The sequence below is a fragment of the Odontesthes bonariensis genome, chromosome 22, assembly GCF_027942865.1.
Source record: "Odontesthes bonariensis isolate fOdoBon6 chromosome 22, fOdoBon6.hap1, whole genome shotgun sequence".
Classification (NCBI taxonomy): Eukaryota; Metazoa; Chordata; class Actinopteri; order Atheriniformes; family Atherinopsidae; genus Odontesthes; species Odontesthes bonariensis.
Window position 1 is genome coordinate 25,458,478 of NC_134527.1, and position 23,073 is coordinate 25,481,550.

The following is a 23,073-nucleotide window of genomic DNA, read 5'->3' on the forward strand; positions in this document are numbered from 1 at the left end:
AATTCGTTCATATAGAGCCAATTCAAAAACAATTTCCTAGCTAAGAAAACCAACAGATTGCACTGAAAACTTTTTGTTTTTCGGTCCAATCTCCCGGCCTGAGCGTGCCTGAGGCGACTGTGGAGAGAAACGACTCCCTTTTAACAGGAAGAAACCTCTAGCAGAACCAGACTCAGGAAGGGTGGCCATCCGCCTCGACCAGCTGGAGTTTGAGAAGACAGAAAGGGGGGGAGGGGGCCGCGGCGGCACTTTAACACCATTCAAAGGATATATGTTGGAACAGGGAAACACGAGTTAATGACCACAATAATATCACATATACATAAAGTGAGGAAAGGTGTGACAGATGAGGCCCCCCAGCAGTCTAGGCCTATAGCAGCTTAACTATGGGATGTTTCAGGATTACCTGAGCCATCCCTATTCAAGGTAAACACAAGAAACTTGTGCTAACGAAAAAATAAATAATAAAATAAAGGACCAGACTCAGTGAGTAATTCCCTATACTCCCTATATAGATCTGCTCCTCACACCACAACAACCATCTTTTTACAGCCACAAGCTACCTCAGCCTCTCACCAACTGCACACCAGTCACAGCGGGGTGGGGATGCAAACCCTGGTTCGGGTAGGGGGAGAAATAAAAGAGGTAAGATAAGCGGGAATGGGATTCAAACCCTGGTTCGGGTAGGGGGTAATGAAAGTATAGAGGGTGCCAGAGGTGGAGGCAGAACAAGACACACTAGCAGACACACTATCAGATTCAACAGACCTAACTATAAGCTTTATAAAAAAGGAAAGTTTTAAGCCTGGTCTTAAAAGTGGAAAGGGTGTCTGCCTCCCATTCTACTTTTAGAAACTCTGGGAACCTCAAGTAAACCTGCAGTTTGGGAACGAAGTGCTCTGTTAGGAAAATATCTTACAATGAGATCTTTAAGATATGATGGAGCTCGGTCATTAAGAGCTTTATATGTAAGGAGAAGAATCTTAAATTCTATTCTGAATTTAACAGGGAGCCAATGAAGAGAAGCTAAAACTGGAGAAATATGATCTCTCCTGTTAGTTCTCATCAAAACTCTGGCTGCAGCATTTTGGATCAACTGAAGGCTTTTCAGCCTTCTTTAAAGCATCTTTAACTATATTTTTTTCTTATCTAAAACATTTTAGTTTAAACTTTGTGTTCTACATCACTGCACAAAGTCACACAAACTACACTTTATACATATCAATGATATGGCCTTCGAGGAAATAAATTATTATTGAACTAGTGGAAAATATATCATTTCAACCAAAAATAAAAAATAGGGAGTGGATTTGAAAATGCAATTATTCTGCTCCACTACAAGAACAGTCAGGCACAATAAAAACATAAAATATAGAAATAGTTCCTTTGAAAATTAGTAAACCTGGATATGTAAAGGTTCAAAGTTTAAATCCACAGTTACAGCAGAGAAATCACACAGAGTAAATATATTTAAGATATGACACTAGTTGGTTTACAAAAAGGTGGAGATTTAGGTTGTTTGAAGCATCAGTGAGTGCTTCGTCGAAACTGGCTTCATTATTGTAACCAGGAAATGGGTCTGACAGCTGCTACAAACTGTCAAGTTGTCGGTATTGGAAACATTCCTATGGAGTTTCATGTGATTCAGGACAAAGTAAGGCTGAATGGTACCATAAACAACATCTATCAAAGATTTATTCTAATTAAAATTCAGACACTTAAGATCAGAAATCCATACATCTTAATTGCTCCGAATAGCAAATACATGATCCAGAATATAATGATGAATGACATCTATAGGTTGTGAGTTATATAATACATTGTCATTTATTTCATTTGTCATTTATTGTATTAAAATAAGCACTGGTAATCATCACAAGAGTTTTAAAGTGCTCAGTCATTTTTATAAACAGACTTTACTCTCATCATGATATTATTTACACTTTGAATGATGTTAAAACAGATGTATGGCACTAAATGAGCTTCAATTCAAGCTCCAATCTTAATTCATCAAGATACATTCAAGCATGGCAAAACATACAAAATGGCTTCTTCCATTAATCATTGGACTGAGACTATATTAGTTAATATCTTGAATGAAACACTGTGGGTCTTAACAGGCATCTTTGCAACCCACTGAAGAATCAGTGGACCACAGATTTTTATTAGAACCTAATTTCTACACCAGAAAAATTCACAAAGAAATGCTTGAAGGCATATAAAACTCTGGATGACTGGTCGTACTTCAAAGCTACATTTGTCAGAAAAATTAACGTAACAAGGACACAAATGAATGTTCTGGTTAAAAACTGTTTAAAAATGTTTTTGCTATGCTGACATTTTGTGCCTGGATGTAATTCTAAATTAGAATAAACTGTGCAGCCTGTGTTACACTTTATTAGCACAGTTATGAGACAGTTAAAGATGTTTGGGGCACATTCTCTACCATTTTTACATCACATTTCTAAATAGACTTTTCCTATTAATGGACTAAAAGAGAGATGCTTGGTAGCCTATTTCTGAGCCTGGATTACAACTGACTGAATTGTAGGAATCCCCTTTTAAGTTTGTAAAAATACAATCAGTTGGCACAACAACTATTCCACACATATTTACTGTAAAATATCATTTTGAAAAACCAACCCTCCCAAAAAATTAAATCTGCTCTGATTGGTCAGCCTCAGTGACCACCATTAAACAGCTCTTTTGAAATTCAAAACCTTAACATGTGACCAAAGTTAGTTTGTGTACACCACTGAAAGCAGGATGAGTCTTAGATATGGATGTCTATGTGTCTAAAGTCCACAACAGATAAACACTGAAACATTAGATTAGAATTTATTAGGACATACCGACATCTCATCTGATGGCCAGCAGCGATGACCACAGCACTGCTCTCGCTGCAAAAAGAAGTATGTATTTCTCACAAGATTTATCCGTAAAGAGGACTTCCGGTTTGGTGAGCATGTGAGAGCGACGTTGTCTCCGTCTCCCGTAACTGAACTTTGCAAAAACCCGTATCTTTCTAATACCCTCAACGACCCAAGTACTTTACAAAACTCAGTATAACTATAAGTCATCAGGAACAATGTCAAAAGCAACGAAACAGTCAAAGAAGAGCGAGAATGAAACTCCGAGTGCCTGCGCTAACACATGCTTAACTAGCATCGAAGGCTTGCTGGAAAAACACAGAGCCAGCATAGCGACGGATCTTAAAAACTCCTTCGCTGCCCTGGAGTCAAGGCTGGAAAGGATGCAGACCACGGTGTCAGACCATGGACAACGTATCATCTCACTGGAAACCAGTGCCGAGTCAGATGATCAGCGTATTCGTACTCTGGAGGCGAGGTTGGTAACTTTGGCTGATAGCAACAAGAAGCTACTTACAAAGACGTTGGACCTGGAAAGCCGGAGCCGCAGGAATAATATCCGAATCATTGGCCTCCCAGAATCAATCGAAGGGTCCACACCCACCATGTTTTTCTCGAGGCTGTTAGTTAAACTACTCGGGGAGGAGATCTTAGAATCCCCTCCCGAACTTGACCGGGCGCACAGGGCGCTAACAGCCAAACCACAGCCGGGATCGAAGCCGCGACCGGTGATTATCCGTCTGCATCGTTACCAGATTAAAGACCTAATCATACGAGAGGCCCGCAAAAGGAGAGGAAAGCTACAATATCAGGGAGACCCCGTCCAGATCTTCGAAGACTACGCTCCGGAGGTGGTTGAAGAACGTGCAAAATACCGGTCGGTGATGGCAGAACTGTACCACCTCTCTCTCAGGCCCGCACTACTCTTCCCGGCTCGCCTTCAGGTAACACTCGACGGCGGGACAAAGAAGAGGCTTTCCTCCCCAGAAGAGGCCGCGGCATTCGCTTCAAGCTACAAACAGAACTCGAGGTCTGACTAGCTTGAGCAGCTAGGCTAGGCATACACTACACCAAGGCAGCTCCGGTAAGATGTAAGGTCGCCATTAGGCATACTTTTGACCACAAATGCACAACAGGTTAAATATGTATGACCCTTTATTAATCCTAACTATTATAATATAACAACTTGGGACTGAAAACTTTTTGTTTTGGACTACTGGTGACTGCTCACTGCTCTGGTCAGTAGCGGTCGCGCAAGCTGTGCCTCTGCCTTGGGCACCAAAGACACTTTTCTGCAGCAAACTGAGTTTACTCCAACATTTTATTTTCTTGCTGTTTTTGCACATATTTGCAAATTATAATTTTTCCGTTTTACAGAACAACTAAATGTATAAGGGTATTTTGTTTAATCCTTTTTTTTTTTCTCCTTAAAGCTGCAACTTTTATTTTCTTTCTTTACTTATTTTTTATCTTTTACAGAGCTGATAATGTCGAGCATAACCAAGCGTAGACTTGGTTTGCTTTGTTCTGTTCTGAAAGTTCACTTAATACAGTAATGGTAAACATATATTTAATACTTTACTTGGGTTAATAGTTAACTTTGTAATATTCCACATATTTCCATAGAATATTTTATTTTTATATACTTCACTTCACTTTGGAAGGGTACATGACGTATCTGGTTAAAGGTTCAAAGGGTTATGTAAAACATATTATGACACTTGTTGAGTTATGGGCTCTGAGATGACTTCTTGAGGTAAGATGCTTCAGAAAGGGAAGTATGAGCAAGTTAGTTCAGATGACATTTCTAGGGGCTGGGAGGGTTATGAAAGAGGACAAGGGCAGGAGTCTAGGCCTCCTAATAGATGGGGCGAGGGGGTTAGGGAATGGGTTGGTAAAGAGACCTTTTTTGTCTGTTTCTTATGGTTTGTTAAGTTTTTGATACCTTTTGCTATGATTTCACTCTTCTTCTGCTGCCCGCGTCTTAGAATCGACCTGATAAACTTTCTACCATCCGCTGTAACATGACTGGCTCATTAGATGGAGGGACCACCGGTGGGCAAATGGTAAGGTTCACTTCTTTAAACACGGGGGGCTTGAATGCAGCATTAAAACGAACAAAGATTATGACTCATATCAAAAATCTGAATGCCGACGTGATACTTCTTCAGGAGACACACCTTCTAAAGTCAGAGCATGGGAAGTTGAGCCGACCATGGATAGGACAAATCTTCCACTCTCAATTTAATTGTAAAACAAGAGGTACAGCCATATTAATTAAGAAAAACGTTCAATTTGCCCCCAGTAAAATTATCACAGATCCGGAAGGACGTTATACAATTGTCTCTGGTATATTATACCAGAAGCCTGTAGTCTTAGCATCGATCTATGCCCCTAATTGGGATGACCAGAGCTTCTTCAATTCAGTAATATCCCTAATTCCCAATCTGGACACCCATACTTTGATTCTCGGTGGGGATTTGAATTGTGTCATTGACCCAGTTCTCGACAGATCGAGCTCCCGAATTATTCCGCCCTCAAAGATGTCACAAACTTTGTCCACCTTCATGGACCAGTTTGGCTACATTGACCCCTGGAGATTCATGTACCCATCCACTCGTCAATATTCCTTTTTCTCACACGCCCACCGCTCTTTTTCCCGCATTGACTACTTCCTAGTGGATAAAAATCTTATCTCCTCACTTACTTCTGTACAATATTTACCCATAACAGTTTCAGATCACTCAGCTGTAGTACTAGATCTTCGTTTTGACCTAAAACCCAAACATTTTAGGTTTTGGCGCCTCGACCCTCTTTTACTTAAAGAAGAAAATTTTTATAATTATATTTCTGACTCAATCGCAGTCTTTTGCGACACCAACAAAAATAAAGAGACCTCACCGTCATTATTATGGGATACCCTGAAGGCTTTTCTCAGAGGCAAGATAATTTCATACGCATCCTATGCTAATAAACGACGCAGAATGCGTAAGGAGGAACTAGAAAAATTAATCGCAGACTTGGACAGATCGCTAGCAGTAACAAATACCTCGGACTTGTATAAAGAGAGACTGAGACTTAAGACGGAACTCGACTTGCTCCTTTCAGCAGAAGCTGAACGACTACTTCTCCGTTCCTATGGATCACTATATGAGCACGGTGACAAAGCTGGGCGCCTCCTCGCTCATCAGCTAAAAGCTAGACAAGCAGCCAACCAAATTATCCAAATTAGAGATGAATCAGGCACAGTAGTGACCGACCCAATCAAAATTAATACCTCATTCAATTCATTTTATCGTAAATTGTACAAATCGGAATCCCCCGGCGATGAAACCCAAATGGACGCCTTTTTTCAAAAACTAGACTTACCAAGAGTTTCAGCCGATGACAATCAGACGCTGGATGCTCCTTTGACACTCCCTGAGATAAAAGAAGCAATAAGCTCAATGAATAGTGGCAAATCACCGGGCCCTGACGGGTACCCCGTTGAGTTTTATAAGCGATTTTCTAACCAGCTGGCCCCTCTACTTCTGGAGATGTTCAATTATTCACACAACCATGGCTCTCTACCAGCCACTTTAACGCAAGCCTCCATTTCCCTCATCCATAAAAAAGACAAGGACCCTCTAAACTGTGCATCATATAGGCCAATTTCCCTCCTCCCAGTAGATGTGAAAATTCTTGCAAAAATTTTAGCTCGTCGCTTGGGACCTATTATGCCTTTAGTCATCTCGGACGACCAAACGGGGTTCATTGGTGGGAGGCAATCCTTTTCCAATGTCAGAAGACTTCTCGGCGTCATTCATACTCCATCCTCCCCTAATGATCCAGAGGTGGTTATATCACTTGACGCTGAGAAGGCCTTCGACAGGGTGGAATGGCCCTACCTCTTCTCTTCCTTGCAGCAATTTGGGTTTAACACCAGCTTTATTTCTTGGATTAAATTATTGTACTCCTCTCCCCAGGCGTCAGTATGCACGAATACACAGCGCTCTGATCCTTTCCCCCTCTACCGTGGCACACGCCAAGGGTGCCCCCTCTCTCCACTGTTGTTCGCGCTTGCCATCGAGCCATTGTCCATAGCATTGAAATCAGAAGGAGGGTTCAAAGGAATAAGGAGGCATGGAGAGGAACATCGGGTTTCGTTGTACGCTGATGACCTGCTCCTATATGTAAGCGATCCCCTGTCAAGCCTTCCACCTATAATCTCAATACTGGACTCTTTCAGCGTATTTTCCGGGTATAAACTGAACATCACCAAAAGCGAGTGTTTCCCAATAAATCAATTGGCCACAGAAATTCCAACTCACCTTATACCATTCAAAACCGCTGCGGTAGGCATAAAGTATCTAGGAATAATAGTCACACGATCTATGCGCACACTGAAAGAACAGAACTTCTCAGTACTGACAGCAGCAGTCAAACAAGATCTTCAAAGGTGGAACCGCTTACCCCTGTCTCTAGCAGGTAGAGTGCAAACAGTAAAAATGAATATCTTACCAAGATACCTTTACCTCTTCCAGTGCCTACCAATCTACCTCCCTCGATCGTTTTTTAATCTTATCGACAGCATCATATCCACATTCATCTGGGCAGGTAAACGAGCCAGAGCAAATAAATCCTTGCTCCAGAGGAGCAGATCATCAGGCGGCCTGGGATTACCCAATCTCCTTGGCTACTATTGGGCGGCTAACGCACAAAAGATATTGCTCTGGTTCACCTCACCTCAACATAGTTGGTGTCAGTTGGAGGCAAACTCATGCTCCACATCCCTCCGGGCACTTGTATGCGGCACCCTACCCCTTTCTCTCGCAAATTTTACATCTAACCCCATTGTAACTAATACATTAAAAATTTGGATTCGAATCAGGAAACGGTTTGGATGGCTCTCCCTACCTCAAAGTACACCACTTTTTAATAATCACCTATTTGTACCAGCCAGGATTGACTCGCGCTTTGCAGCTCTGGAAAATAAAGGCCTGAGATGCCTGAGAGACTTATACATTGACGGACTGTTCGCCAGTTTCAACCAACTACGCTCGACCTTTGGACTAGGTAATACAGACTTTTTTCGCTTTTTCCAACTTCGTGACTTTGCGCGAACCTACTCTCCTCAGTTCCCTCAAGCCCCACCCCTCAGCGGTATAGACTTAGTACTCCAGGCTAAATCTCTGCCTAAGGGTCACGTCTCATTTCTTTATAACCTCTTAACACCAACAAATGATATATCTGTAAATACGAGCAGGGCTGACTGGGAATCCGAACTCCAGATAAGCATTTCTGATGCTCTATGGGAAAAAAGCGTTAGAAGCTGTTAACTCCTCCTCTAGCTGCGCCAGACTTTCTGTTATCCAATTTAAAGTACTCTTTAGACTCCACTATAGCAGAGACAAACTCTTCAAACTTTATCCAGACAGTACTACTGAAGCTTGTGAGAGATGCTCTCAGACGCCCTGCAACCTAGCACACATGTTCTGGACATGTTCTAAACTGTCTAACTACTGGCAATCATTTTTTAAATCTATTTCTGACATCCTAGGAATATCTGTTAGTCCTTCGCCACAGATAGCTATTTTCGGAGTGCCTCCCGATGGACTCGTAACCACATCTTTGCAGAAAAATGTCATAGCTTTCGCGTCCTTGATCTCACGCAGGAAAATTCTCCTCCTATGGAAATCTTCCCAACCACCCTCCTTTAAATCTTGGCTACACGATTTATTATTTCTACTGAAATTGGAGAAAATCAAATTCAGCCTTAGAGGCCGCCCCGAGAAGTTTCTCTCACACTGGAAACCGCTACTTGACTATATTGATAAACTTCCTGCAACTGAAATATCCCCCTGATTCTTTACCCATGCCTTGCCCGGTCCACCCCCCATCCCTTAGATTTGATTCTCTGGGAACAGCGGGCTGATCTACTGAGTATGCAGACGCAGGCAGCAAACAAACAAAAGTGTTATGTTGCAATCCTCGTTTTTTTGTTTTTTTTTCATGTTTATGTCTTGTTTTTGATTTTGGTTTCGTTCTTTTTGTTTTTTCTCACACTGTTATCCAACTCAACTGGGTACACCAACCTGTTTATATAAAGTAATAAGGGTCTCTTGGATGGGTGGGATGGGTGTTGGGTTATGCAGAAAAATGAAAATGTGACTCTTTTGATGTATTGTTTACTGCAACTGTGAATCAATAAAAATATTATTAAAAAAAAAAAAAGATTTATCCGTAAAGTTTAGATACTTACTAGTTTTGACTCTACTTCAAAACAGCATGATGCTCATTTTATGAATTGTTAGATGTTTTGCTGGCTCCAAAAACTAAAGACAACACAAGCCAATGTATAGGTTCACTTGTTTTGCTAGTTACTCACTACTTCTCACCGTACAAGTTCCGTAGGTGTGGCTACTGAAAAGTATATCCGCTTTACAAACTTTCGTATGTGCTACTTTCTCAGCCTAGCCACAATCGTGTAGCTTTAAAGGTCAGTATTGAATTTGATTTTTTTCATTCACCTCTTTTTTAGAATTTGCAAAACACAATGTGCAGCTGATTCTGGAAGAGTTTTAGAAAAAAAACAGTCTGCTGAATCTACCCAAACTGAGAATTTAAAAATGAACCGTCTTCACATCATTAAAAAAGAGACTTGTGCCGTGTTTCAATTTACTTATGATCTGATTTCAATATTCAAAACCATCTCATCCTTAAAACCGATTGTCAGACTGAGCCTCCTGGGTCGTGCCACATTCTGCTGACAGTTTTGTTTGGCAGTTACATGTTACTCCAAACTGGTGCCCAACACCAGAACCCCCCAGAGAACCTCCTCCTCATCACTCTGTACAGGTGTCAGGTGACTGGATATGAAGAAAACTCTGCTCTATAGTTTTCAGAATAAACCTCCATCACTGGTTGAAGAAGTCTTTCAGTTGGTTGCACAGTCAACAACTTGCTGCTCAACTTCAACACAAAGGAGGTGATCACTGACATTAAAAGAGAGGAGGCATCAGTTGAGCTGAGGTGAAACTTTAGGTTCCTGTGAAGTTTTTTGAAATGCCAAAGTGGCTTAAGACGTGCACAAACACCAGCTTGTACCTATGACTTTTTAATTATGCAATGCAATTATTTCTTTAAAAATGCAGATTTTAATCAGTTACATTGATGATTGAACCAAGTTGTGGGAGTGCAACTGTAAATGAGACTAATACTTCCGGAACCAGGAATATCTGAAACAGACCTGTCCACAGGTCTTTTGCATCCTAGAACATCATTATTCCGAGAAATAGTTTTGGAATGTCAGTGGAATGGTGCCACTCGAGTCTCATAACTCCCTCAGTTATCAGTGTCAGCAGTTCCTGAAATCTACTGCATTTGGACTCCATGTTTCAGACTCAAAGCTAGATCAACAAACCTTTCAGTCTCTTTCTGTCCCTGAACACTCAACACAACTGAGAGAAGCTGTGGAACAGTTTGTCATCTGTCTGTTAAATGGTGTTTGCAGCCGTCTCCTACTGATGAGTCAGGGGAAGATTTGGTGGTATTCACTAGGTGTTAGCTGGTAATGTCTTGGGTAGTATTGCTGAGCTGACCTCAGGTCTGGGTGAAGGGACACACACTGATCCCATCCTGTTTAGGGACGTGGCTTTTGTCATGCCCTCGCTGCCCACGGTGGACAGAGGGAAGCTCTCGTAGCTCTCCCCTGCTCGGTTGCCACACTGGCAGCGCTGCAGAGTCGTCTTCAGCTCCCGCTGGAAGTTGCTGTTCAGGAAGCCGTACACCACAGGGTTAATGCAGGTGGAGGCCATTGCTGTTAGGTGACAAGCAGAGAAAACAGCATCGTGCTGGCAGTCGGGTAAGGCCTGATGATGCCAGTCAAACAGAGTGTTGAAGACATTCAGCGGGAGCCAGCAAAGAGCGAAAGCAACAACAATGGCTAACAGCATGATGTTAATCCTCTGAGCTCCCCGAGTCCTCCTGCTGCGCTCCAGCATGTCCCTACACAACACAGCATGATATACAGTGAAATAAAGATCACAACAAACCTATGGCAATTATGCAACAAGGTGATATATAAATATAGCAAACAGGGAGCACAGCCAGGCTGTCACACAGTGGATGGAAAAAGCTTGAGATTCGAAGGAAGTACATAAGGGAAAGCAAAGGTGTGTGACCTGCGTCGTCTCAGGCGGAGGAAGATCCTCAGGTAGCAGAGGAGCACCAGCAGGAGTGGCAGGCAGTACTGGAAGATCAGCAATGATGTTGTGTAGGCGAGGCGATGTTTGTCTGATGGCCACAACTCCATACAGATCAAATGGTCCCTGAGACAGAACAGACAGAAACTATATTTTACAGGACAAATACAGAAGACGACTGCACTGTGGCCTTGGATTTGGACTGCAGTGATATTTGGTGCTAAAGTCCTTCTCTGCAGAACCCACCTGTAGAACTAAAACATCAACTGTTTCTCTGAAGGGGTGTTCCACTGGTTAACCTTTTACAATTATGGTAAAAAGAAAGGACACCTCTTTAAATCCCAAGGTTTTACATATCACAACATAAAAATGTCATCCAGTCCTCATCAGATCTTAAAATGAGGTAAAAACAACACGAGATGAACAACAACACATGAAATATTACACTGTGTCACTATTTACTGAACAAAAACTGAGACAAATCACATTACATCACATTACATTACATTACGTTCATTTTGCAGACGCTTTTATGCAAAGCGACTTACAATAAGTGCGTTCAACATCGGTAGGCAAAAGAACTTCAGGTCACAAGAAATCACAAGTGCATTTCCTTCCAAAACCAAACAGCTAAGAGCAAAACTAGTGCTAGAGTAAGTGCGATAAGTCAGGTACCTAGACAGATGGGAAGACAATTTAGAAAACAAAGACAATTTAGGAAACAAATAAGTGCGTAAGGAACTAGGACGAAGCAGGTGATGTCCTAAGAGGGCGGATCAGGGTAGTGTTTCCTGAAGAGGTGGGTTTTCAGCCTGCGGCGAAAGATGGGCAGCGACTCAGCTGTCCTGATATCAGTCGGGAGATCGTTCCACCATCGGGGTGCCAGAACAGAGAAAAGCCGTGACCGTGTCGATCGTGCGCAGGGACCCCTGAGTGACGGGGCAGCCAGGCGCCTGGTGGCCGCTGAGCGAAGTGGTCGGGCCGGGGTGTAGGGCTTGACCATAGCCTGGAGGTATGAAGGAGCTGTTCCTTCCACTGCCCTGTAGGCTAGCACCAGAGTCTTAAACTAGATGCGAGCAGCTACAGGGAGCCAGTGTAGAGAGCGGAGAAGGGGAGTGGTGTGGGAGAACTTGGGGAGGTTGAAGACCAGACGAGCAGCAGCTTTCTGAACCAGCTCCAAAGGTCTGATGGCAGAAGCCGGGGTGCCAGCAAGGAGGGAGTTGCAGTAGTCCAGGCGGGAGATGACAAGAGCCTGGATGAGCACCTGTGCTGCCTTGTCGGTGAGGAAGGGGCGAATCCTCCCCCCTTGGGTGTCAGAAGGGGGAAAAGACAGAATCAGCTGGGTGTCGTCTGCATAGCAGTGGTAGGAAAAGTTATGGGAGTGGATGACAGAACCAAGAGATGATGTGTAGAGGGAGAAAAGAAGAGGACCCAAGACCGAACCTTGGGGAACCCCAGTGGTGAGCCTACGTGGCTTCGACACAGACCCTCTCAGTGTTACCTGGTAGGAGCGGTCTGTCAGGTAGGATGAGAACATGGAGAGTGCAGAGCCAGAAACACCCATTCCCTCCAGGGTAGAGAGAAGGATGTCGTGGTTCACTGTGTCAAATGCTGCAGACAGGTCCAGGAGAATCAAGACAGAGGAGAGAGAAGCAGTGAGTGAAAAACTAAGTGAACCCCAGGATCCAACAGCTTGTAGAAGAACCTTTAGCAGCAGTAAGTTGAAGTAATGGTTTTCTGTATGACCATATCAGTCTCCCACATGGCTGTGGAGGAAATTTGACTCACTCTTCTTTCCAACGTTGCTTCAGTTCATTGAGGTTTGCAGCACTGGTTTATTCACAAGTCTCTTAAGGTCCCACCACAGCATTTCAATCAGGTTGAGGTCAAGACTTTGACTGGACCATTGCAACACCTTGATTCTTTTCTTTTTTTCAGACATTCTGTTGTAGATTTGCTGCTGTGTTTGGGATCATTGGGCCTCATGCAAGAACATTTTCGTATTTTTAATCTAAATTTTTCTCACTGCTTTCGTAAGAAGGTCTCGTACGAAAAACCCACATCAGATTCAACAAACACTCTTAACTTTGGAAAAAGTGTGTAAACGACCTGCGTAAATATGAATGCCACCTGTGCGTATTTAAGTGCACGTGGATTGTAAATTTGCATACTCCACGCCCAAAATAATACCATATAAGGCTACACTTCCTCTCCCCTGTGCCAGGAAGTGTTGAGCGTTGAGTCATGAGAATGGCATCAAGGCACAAAAAGAACAACTTAACAGGCTCTGAGATTGAAGTTCTGCTTTCAGAGATCCAAAAAGGAAAATCTGTCATTTTTATCAGTGTCAACAATGGAATTAAGGGACCTGCTAAAGCAAAGAAATGGGAAGCAATTACGAGTGCTGTTAATTCCGTGTCACCTGTAGTTCATAATGTCACCGAAATAAAGAAGAAATGGTTTGATATGAAAATGGCTTTAAAAAAAAATGTTTTGCCATGGCCAGGCGCTTGATGACGACAACTAAAGCCGTGCAATCAGTTGTTGCCTCATCATGATGGCACTTTGATGTCCATGAGGGGGGTCTTCTGGCACCACACCTTCTGGTCTGCCTGGGCTAGTTCAGGTAGTGGGAGACCCTCGTTCATGGCAATATTGTGCAAAACGCAGCATGCCAGAATAATCTGGCATGCATTCTCTGGGCTATGTATCGAGACACACCCACCTGGCCTTCAGCTCAGTGCGCTCCACAACAGCATGGGTGCTTTGATGCGTATACAGTATGTGTGCAGTCTATTGCTCCGATTATGTTTGGCAGTCCAACCAACGCATGACAGTCCCTTTGTAGTTGCTCGACAGTGGTGTATGGGAATTTGCTGTACCATGGGTGATAAACTGATGAGAGTTTTGATGACCAAGGGGAGCGCACAACTCAGAGGACTGGGACACACCCGATCTGCCTCCAGTCTCTGCTGGTCAGTCGCTGGTTACACTTCCCATTGACCTTGTTATATACAGAGTCAAATTAACCTTCAATTAGTGCATAATTTAGGTCAAACAGAATAATGTCAGCATCATTGTTGGGTATAATGTATACATTTATTTATGTTTGCTTCAAAGTAATTAAATATACAATCCATTAGTCAAGCAAACTTGATTCGAATAACAGCGGACTATTTTACCTCCTACGACAGGTCTGGCTCACTCGTAAATTCTGTTCGTACCTGAAAGAAAACTTAAAATATGAAAAAATTGGTGAATGTGCAAATTCTCTTAAATCACTCGTACGCACGATTTAAGAACAAATCTGTTAGTACGAACGGTTGTTGCATAAGGCCCATTGTTGATGACCCAGTGTCAGCCAAGCTTTAGTTGTCGGTCAGATGGCCTCACATTTGACTAGAATACTTTGGTATACAGAGGAGTTCATGGTGGATTCAATAACTGCAAGGTACCCAGGTCCTGTGGCTGCTGGACAAGCCCAAATCATCAGCCCTCCACCACCTTGCTTGACAGTTGGTATGAGGTGTTTGTGCTGATATGCTTTGTTTGGCTTTCACCAAACGTGCTGCATTATGACCAAACATCTCCACTTTTGTCTGGTCTGTCCAAAGGACATTGTTCCAGAGGTCTTGTGGTTTCTTCAGATGCAGCTTTGCAAAACTAAGCTGTGCTGTCATGTTCTTTTTAGAGAGAAGAGGCTTTCTCCTGCAACCCTTCAAACAAGCCACTTGTTCAGTCTTTTTTGAATTGTACTGTCATGAACTTTAACATTTAACATACTAACTGAGGCCTGTGGAGTCTGAGATGTAGCTCTTGGGTTTTTGACCTTGGGGTGAACTTGCTGGGACGTCCACTCCTGGGAAGATTGACAGCAGTCTTGAATGTTTTCCACTTGTGAATAATCTTTCTCTCTGAAGAATGATGGACTCCAAATAGTTTGGAAATGTGTTTATAACCCTTCCCAGATTGATGGGCAGCAACAATTGCTTCTCTAAGATCATTGCTGATGTCTTTCCTATTTGGCATTGTGTTAACACACACCTGAATGCTCCAGACCAGCAAAGTGACAAAGCCTCTGCTTTTATAGAGGTGCTCATACTTACTGATGATCAATTAATCAGTGCATTGATCAGCAGCTCCTGGCTGCTACTTACCCTCTTAAAGGGGAACTCCGGGGCATTTGAAGCGTGTTTCCATTGCTAGAGGTTGTCAAATAATGCTAGTATGACACAGAGAGGTGCGTATCTGCGCTCCCTGTGTGGAGATCGCTCTGTCCGCACAGCCTGTCATGCGAGGCTAATACGTGGTGGCTAAGGGGCAAGCGCTAACCCTTCCACGTAAAACAACAACTTGCACACTGCAGAAACGTCACACCACTTTATAAACCATCCGACAATAAAGTCACAAGCCTTACCATCAAACCATATGCATGGTTCTCACATTACTGGCATGGGGACGTTACAAAACAACTTTATAAACAGCATGTAACTCACCGGCAGGTTGTAGGCTCGCGCATGTGAAAGCCCAAAAGAGTCGATGAAGAATAATCCCATATACAAAACAATTATATTCTCTAGAAAAACTGCGTTCAAGTATTTAAAACATTACAACAATATTACTGGGCATGTATTGTTGTAATGTTTTAAATATTTGAACGCAGTTTTTCTAGAGAAAATAATTGTTTTGTATATGGGATTATCCTCCATCGACTCTTCTGGGCTTTCACATGCGCGAGCCTACAACAAGCCGGTGAGTGACATGCTGTTTATAAAGTTGTTTTGTAACGTCCCCATGCCAGTAATGTGAGAACCATGCATATGGTTTTGATGGTAAGGCTTGTGACTTTATTGTCGGATGGGTTATAAAGTGGTGTGACGTTTCTGCAGTGTGCAAGTTGTTGTTTTACGTGGAAGGGTTAGCGCTTGCCCCTTAGCCACCACGTATTAGCCTCGCATGACATGCTGTGCGGACAGAGCGATCTCCACACAGGGAGCGCAGATACGCACCTCTCTGTGTCATACTAGCATTATTTGACAACCTCTAGCAATGGAAACACGCTTCAAATGCCCCGGAGTTCCCCTTTAATTCCTGTGGAAGCAGTAAGGGTTCACTTAGTTTTTCACACACTGCTTTTGCATTTATTTTATAAACAAATAACCTGATGTAATACGTCATGCATTGCTGTTAATTTGAGGTTGTATTCACCTTAATTTCAGACCTGGTATGGACCAGATTTTATTTTATGATGTCCTGAAACATCAAACCTTATTAGTGAAAAGGGTGTACGGTGTTTCACATGAGTTCACACATTTGTAATAAATGTTGCACTTGCCTACAGCTATATAAACTCCTTTCTTCCATGTCTACTATCATCCAAGACTCTTCACTTATTAGTTCAACGTAACTTTGCTTCTGTGAAAGCAGGATGAATGCAGTTAGCAATCAGTTTTATCTGAAGATGACATGCGTGGAAGCCTGTAAAAGATGTTGATGATTGTGTTTTAATGAGACATTACTGAGTTGAAAAGCTGAAAACTCCCAAACTTTTAGTGAAATTACTTTGTGTTCATCAATTGTTCCCTGTCAGTTTTCATCTCCAGATGTTACTTTGCAGACTTCAGATTCTCCAGATGAGGTAACACCTCTAATAACTGGCAAAAAAGAAACTGGACTGAGGCTGGACTCACTGAGCTATTTGGAGGAGAGGTTTACCCTGAGGGAGGTGCTAGCAGTGCTGGACAATAAAGACCCCCTCTCAACATCCTAGCAGGTCAGAAAAGCAGTCGAAGTGGACAGTTCATCTCACTGAGAGGCTCAGAAGGTTGTTTGTTCTACTTTTTAGAGCTGAATTTTACTGGTTGAATTATTATTTATACCTGTATTTACCAACTGCACTGCCTTTTTATGACTTTATTTACTGACTGCAAAGCTATGTTTGTCCATTTTGTGAGCTGCTGGTCCACTGTATGTATGTTTTATCTTATCTTAATCTCTGACGCATCACCTCTGCACGATGCAGCAGTTCACAACTACTGTGGGAGAGCAGAGCCATGACACTTTGTCCTAATTACACAGTGTGCCTTGTTGTTGTCCGAATCATGCATATTGTTTTAGGTTAGGATGAGCTCTGTCTAGATAATGGCGAAAATAAAAAGAGATTGGGTTTGGGCCACGTACGAATGATTCAGGAGGGTATAAAAGATTGTCACAAACTGAGGTCAAAGGGAATTTCCGGCATTCTGAAATGTACATGTCTCTGTGACGGTCTGTTCAATAAATTCCCCATAAGAGGCTGACCATGGCGCGTCCGACTCATTTTTCTCCACAACATAATGGTGACCCCGACTTCGTGAATTTGGCGTCTGGAGCCCCGCTGAGCGAGTCCTCTGTGCCCCGGCAGCCGAGATCAGTCGTGAATGCCGGCAGGTAGGATATCTTTTTCCTAACCATTAAAGCGGCAGATGTCTGCTGGTTGGTGTACAGTGTGAGAGCTTTTCAGAGTTTTTCCCCAAATTAAAAGAACACAGGAGAGGGTACGGGACCTGCCTCGTGAGTCTCTTATTGTTTCCTCTGCGCATGGGGGCTGCTGAAATTATTTAAAGTAAACTGTTGAGCATAGAAGTGCTGAGTGTTTGAATTAAGATAAAATTGGGCGAACAGCAGCTTGTGTGATGTGTTTGTGAAGCAGGTGGCTGTGAAGAAACCCAGTCGTGCTGGGTTGTATATTGTTGTGATTATGAAGGACTAGTCGCTCAGCCCCGGCAGGAATAAGTCGATGAGCTTAAGCTGGAATTGTGTATACGCTTTCGGAGCGGGCGCGGTGTCATCAGAGTACGTAAATCATTCGCTCATGGTGATGTCTTGAAGCCAACGGCCAACCTTTAATGCATAGAAGGGAGTCAAGGAGTAGACGAATGCTGATGATTGATTGACTTGCAAACAGAAAAAGTTTGAAGGTGGAATCAATAAGTATTTCAAGAAAACTCTGAAAATTTATTCCAGTTCTATAGGGGCATGTTTTAATATATGTGTTTATATAATTTTATATCTGCTTAGAACTCGTTGGAGTTATCTTAGACCTCAGTATAAAAACATTTGGAGAAGAAAATTAAAATTTGATCATGAATTGGCCACAGGAGATATCATAAGAGGTCACAAGTGAGGCTGATAAAGTACACGTCAGCTTCTTTTGCTGACGTGTACTTTCCTAACCATTAAAGCGGCAGATATCTGCTTTAATGAAGAGAACAAAGCCCCTATTCCGTGGATAAACCACAAGGCTTGTAGAGAAGACATATTTTGTATCTCATATATTGCCTACGTCAATATCTCCTGAAAAATTAAAAGTCTAAATGAAAGAAATTGATCATTTAAAACTGTGAAGAATTGAATGGTGACTGACAAACTGTGACTGACTGACTTGGTGTGTGTGTAAACCGGTCTCTGTCAATGTGTGTCACTGTGTGTGAAATCCTGCTGTTTTATGTGAATCTGAAAAAGGTCTTTTGTGTGAAAAATCAAGGTTCCAACTCATCTCATCCCTGACTCTCTTCATTTTGAGTACCTATTATTATATGATTAAAAACACACACACATAGATTTGGTGAATACAATCGAATTTACATACACACTCTCACATAGAGTTAACACAACTTCTTACATATATAGTCTTAGACTAAATAAAAGTGAATGTAGAGCCACTTAGATTTTCTTCATTGTTATAATTGAGCCGCATTGATAATTTGTTGAAATAAGGTGTTGTTACAGTGATGAGCTGTGAGTTTTAGATGCTGCATGTTGCTTGCTGGATTTCTTTGAACATTTGTGAAGTTCTATTGAGTGCGTCCTATTATTATTGAATTCTTTCCAGGGCTGCAGTGATTTGTTTTGTTTTTCTAAATTCTGTTTTTAACAGTTGGAGCTGCAGTGCATGGTTGTCCTTGAAAGCTTTGACATTCTTATGCTGTGTCCACACTCACAAATGCTCTTGTTATAATCACATTCTTTTTTTCTTTTCCAGAGTACAACGATTATGATTGAACTGTGATACTTATTAGCTTTTTAAGAAATGTGCTGATTGCAGAGTTATGATCAGTTGAGTAAATGAGGGTTTTAGTAGGGAAGAGTTTCTGTCCCTAGCATCATGGTGGCACTCCTGATAGAAATGGTTTCGCTTATGCAATAGAATTGGTTTTTTTTGTTTTTGGTTTGTATTTCTTCCTGTCCGCAGCTTGTTTAATTGTATTTTTTTTCTCTTTCTTAATTTGTTACAAAGTGTTACAAACACCATTTTGAGTTGAAGAAAAGGGTGTGGTTCAATTGTTATTTTTTGCTTACAAGATTACAGATTGGGAGGAGTTAATAAGATCCTGGGAGGTAGGCTTAGAGGTGTGTTCATATTTCATTGGTCAGAATTTACGTAGCTGTGATGTGCATTGTTGTTTCATTTGGATTGGTGAAAGGTCATTGTGTATAGATACGATTGGAAGCATCTGGGTAGGGCAAAAGTTAGGGCAACGCCCTTAGCCTGAGTCACATTAAAGCAGGTTGAGCATTAACCTAGCCTTCAATTAGCAATAATTAGCATTGTTTAGCAATAAAATAAAGCTAGTATTGATTTAGTCTAAATTAGCAATAATTAGCATTGTTTAGCAATAGCAATAAATCTAGTATTGATTTATCAAATTAATTTATATAGCACATTTCATGTACAAACAATTCAAAGTGCTTTACATAAAATAAAAGCATTGCAGCAGAGGGTGTAAGAAGCATTAAAAATACATAAAAGAATATAAAGAGAAACAAATAAAATAATTAAAATGAATTTAAAAACAAGCAACAGTCTAGATAAGTTAAAAGATATTTCATGCATAGACACATGAGAACAGAAATGTCTTTAACCTGGATTTAAAAATGTCTACATTTGGTGAAAGTTTAATCTCCACTGGCAGTTTGTTCCACTTGTTTGCAGCATAACAGCTAAATGCTGCTTCTCCATGTTTAGTCTGGACTCTGGACTGGACCAGCTGACCTGAGTCCTTGGATCTAAGAGCTCTGCTGGGTTTATATTCTCTGAACATATCACAGATGTATTTTGAGCCTAAACCGTTCTGGGATTTGTAAACCATCAGCAGGCTTTTAAAATCTATTCTGTGACTGACTGGAAGCCAGTGTAAAGATTTCAAAACTGGTGTGATCTCTTAGTCCGGGTTAAAACTCTAGCAGCAGCGTTCTGGATGAGCTGCAGATGTTTAATGCTCTTTTTGGGAAGTCCAGTTAAAAGAGCATTACAGTAATCAAGTCTACTGGAGATGAATGCATGGATGAGTTTCTCCTGGTCTTTTTGGGAGAGGAAACCTTTAATTCTGTTGATGTTTCTGAGATAAAAAGCTGCCTTGGTGACAGCTTTGATGTGGCTGCTGAAAGTCAGATCTGAGTCTATCAACACTCCGAGGTTACGAACTTGGTCAGTTATTGTAAGGGCCCGAGTCTCAAGATATTTACCAACGCTGACCTTCTACTTGTCATGATTCTGGCCCGTCTGCCTGTTGTCTCCCTTCCCTGCTCACCATGTCTGCAATCAAGTTCATCTGCTTCACCTGTCCCCTGTTACTCCACACTCAATCAGCGTCATGCCACTCACCTGTTCATTAGCAGTTATATTCAGCTCTCTGGCAGGCAGATGGTAGCCTGGGTGCCAGCCGAACTTAGCCCCGCCCATAAAATTTTTGGTCGGGAAGTTCGGTCTGGCTCTGCTCAGTTGGGAAATCTCTATGCTCGACATCAAAACAGTCGACCCAATCAGATTGCCAGGGCGGGCTTTATACGATGATGGACAGATGATCAACAGGGACATTATCGACTACATCACTAAAGAGCGCTTGGCTTGAATTCGTTTTAAACAAACATGGCTGCCGCTGGAGAGCTAGGGTGTGTAGATTCTGCCATCGAGTCTGTTCTACAGGATCTCCACATTGCATTCATTTTGAAAGAAGAACAGAGGAACGCGATAAAGGCTTTTATCGATAGAAAATATGTTTTTGCCGTCCTTCCTACAACAAATGTGTGTCGCTTAATCTACGTCACATACTACGTTGCTCTGATTGGTTGTAGGTCTATCCAATTGAGCGAAGAGGCATTTTTTCTCCTGGTTCGGTTGAAACACGCCCCATACTCAAATGTCTATCGAGCGGTATCAGACTCACATTCTGACTAGAATCGTGAGTATGACGTAGTCAGGCTAGGCAGACGGTGCCAGATTTTTGAAAACCTTCGAGTGAGTAGATATCCAGCGTTCCTTCTCTGACCAATCTTGTTCTTGACCACGTTCTGCCCTACGGATTTCCCTGCTCTGTCTCGCCCACGTTGGATTTCTCTGTTCTGGACACCGACCTTGTTTTCGCCTCTCGACCTCCGTGTCCTGCCTACTCCCATGAAAGGATCGTTTGCCTCTGCCTCCTGGATTCCGAGCTCTGTTCTGCCCCTCCAATGAATCTCAAGGAAAAACTAGACCTCACCTTTGGTCCTCGCCAAACCAATCCCAGAAGGAATGGAACCTCAGCCCACAGTTCCACACGAGCTCCGAAAAGGTTAGTGGCAGTTTTTCAGAACTTTCGATCCTCTTTCTGAACCAATATAAGCCACTAACCTGTTTCTCCATCCTCAGTGGTTCCTGTCCTTGTTCTGGGTCCTCCGTCCCGATCATTGCACTTCTCTTTGCTCCCAAACAGAATGATCTCCGTTTTGTCTTCATTTAATTGTGGAAAATTGTCTCTCATCCAGGTGTTTACTTCCTCCAGACACTGACACAGTACGTCTGCTGGGCTGCAGTCGTCCGGTGACAGAGACGCATAAAGTTGTGTATCGTCTGCATAACTGTGATAATTGATGTTAAAGTTTTGCAATATCTGACCCAGAGGGAGCATATACAAGTTAAACAGAAGAGGTCCAAGAATTGACCCCTGGGGGACTCCACAAGTCATGGCCACTCGCTCAGATTCATAGCTGTCAATTGTAACAAAAGAACTCCGGCCTTCTAAGTAGGACCTGAACCAGTTAAGGACCGCTCCAGAAAGTCCAACCCAGTTTTCCAGCCTGTACGTCAGAGTTATTTCTAGGTTTTAGACACAGATTAGTTTTCTTGTTTGTCTGTGTTGCGTGAATGTTTTGTCTAATCGTTTTGATTTTTTGGCTAAAAAAGTTGGCAAATTCATTGCATTTCTCAGTGGAGAGGAAGTCTGGGTTTGACTGTTTAGGAGGATTTGGGAGTTTTTCAATCATAGCAAACAGAGTTCGAGAATTGTTGACATTCTTATTAATCATTTCAGATAAATGCAGCTGTCTGGCCTTGCACAGCTCATTGTTATAACTATGCAGGCTTTGTTTGTACAGCTCATAGTGAATCTGAAGCTTTGTTTTCCTTTTTCCATTTACATTCAGCTTTCCTGCATTCTCTTTTCAGGTTTTTGACCGTAGTGGTGTTTCTCCATGGGGTTTTCTGTTTGATCAAGGTGCTCTTGATTCTTATCGGTGCAACAGCTTCCATTACTTTCAAAATTTTAAAGTTGAAATGATCCAGCAGTCCTTCAACAGACTCTCCGCTCATTGTTGGTAACATAGCTATGGCCTCCCTAAACTGAGCACTTGTTTTCTCATTAATGTACCTCTTCTTAACTGAGAAGCTGGTTGTTTGAACATTCTGAGTGATCAATGAATCAAATAAAATACAAAAATGGTCAGTCAAGGCCAAATCAAACACCTTTAGAAATGACCAGGTCCAGAATGTGACCTCGAGGTGGGTAGGTTCTCTTACATGTTGCCACAAACCAAACATGTCCAGCACAGAAGAAAATTCTTCCGTCATATTATCTATGTGAATGTTAAAATCCCCGGTCAAGATAAAATGGTTAAAGTCAGTTGAAATAACAGACAATAATTCATAAAATTCATCATTAAAACTTGCACAGTATCATGGAGATCTGTAAATGATTAAGAACAGGATTTTAGGAACACCCTTT

The 23,073-nt window shown here is 42.1% G+C and overlaps 1 protein-coding gene across 3 annotated transcripts in view; it reads right to left on the reverse strand.

Moving 5' to 3' along the window:
* Positions 1 to 1,122: 1,122 nt before the first annotated feature.
* The window catches only part of npy8ar (neuropeptide Y receptor Y8a), a 175,311-nt gene continuing 153,360 nt past the window's right edge, over positions 1,123 to 23,073 (reverse strand). For all 3 annotated transcript variants that reach the window (XM_075455301.1, XM_075455299.1, XM_075455300.1), the window contains 2 exons: positions 11,033 to 11,179; positions 1,123 to 10,856 (listed from right to left, as the gene is read on the reverse strand). In XM_075455301.1, coding sequence (XP_075311416.1) covers positions 10,406 to 10,856; positions 11,033 to 11,179 — 598 coding nt within the window. In that variant the 3' untranslated portion in view covers positions 1,123 to 10,405. The remainder of the gene's footprint in view (positions 10,857 to 11,032; positions 11,180 to 23,073) is intronic.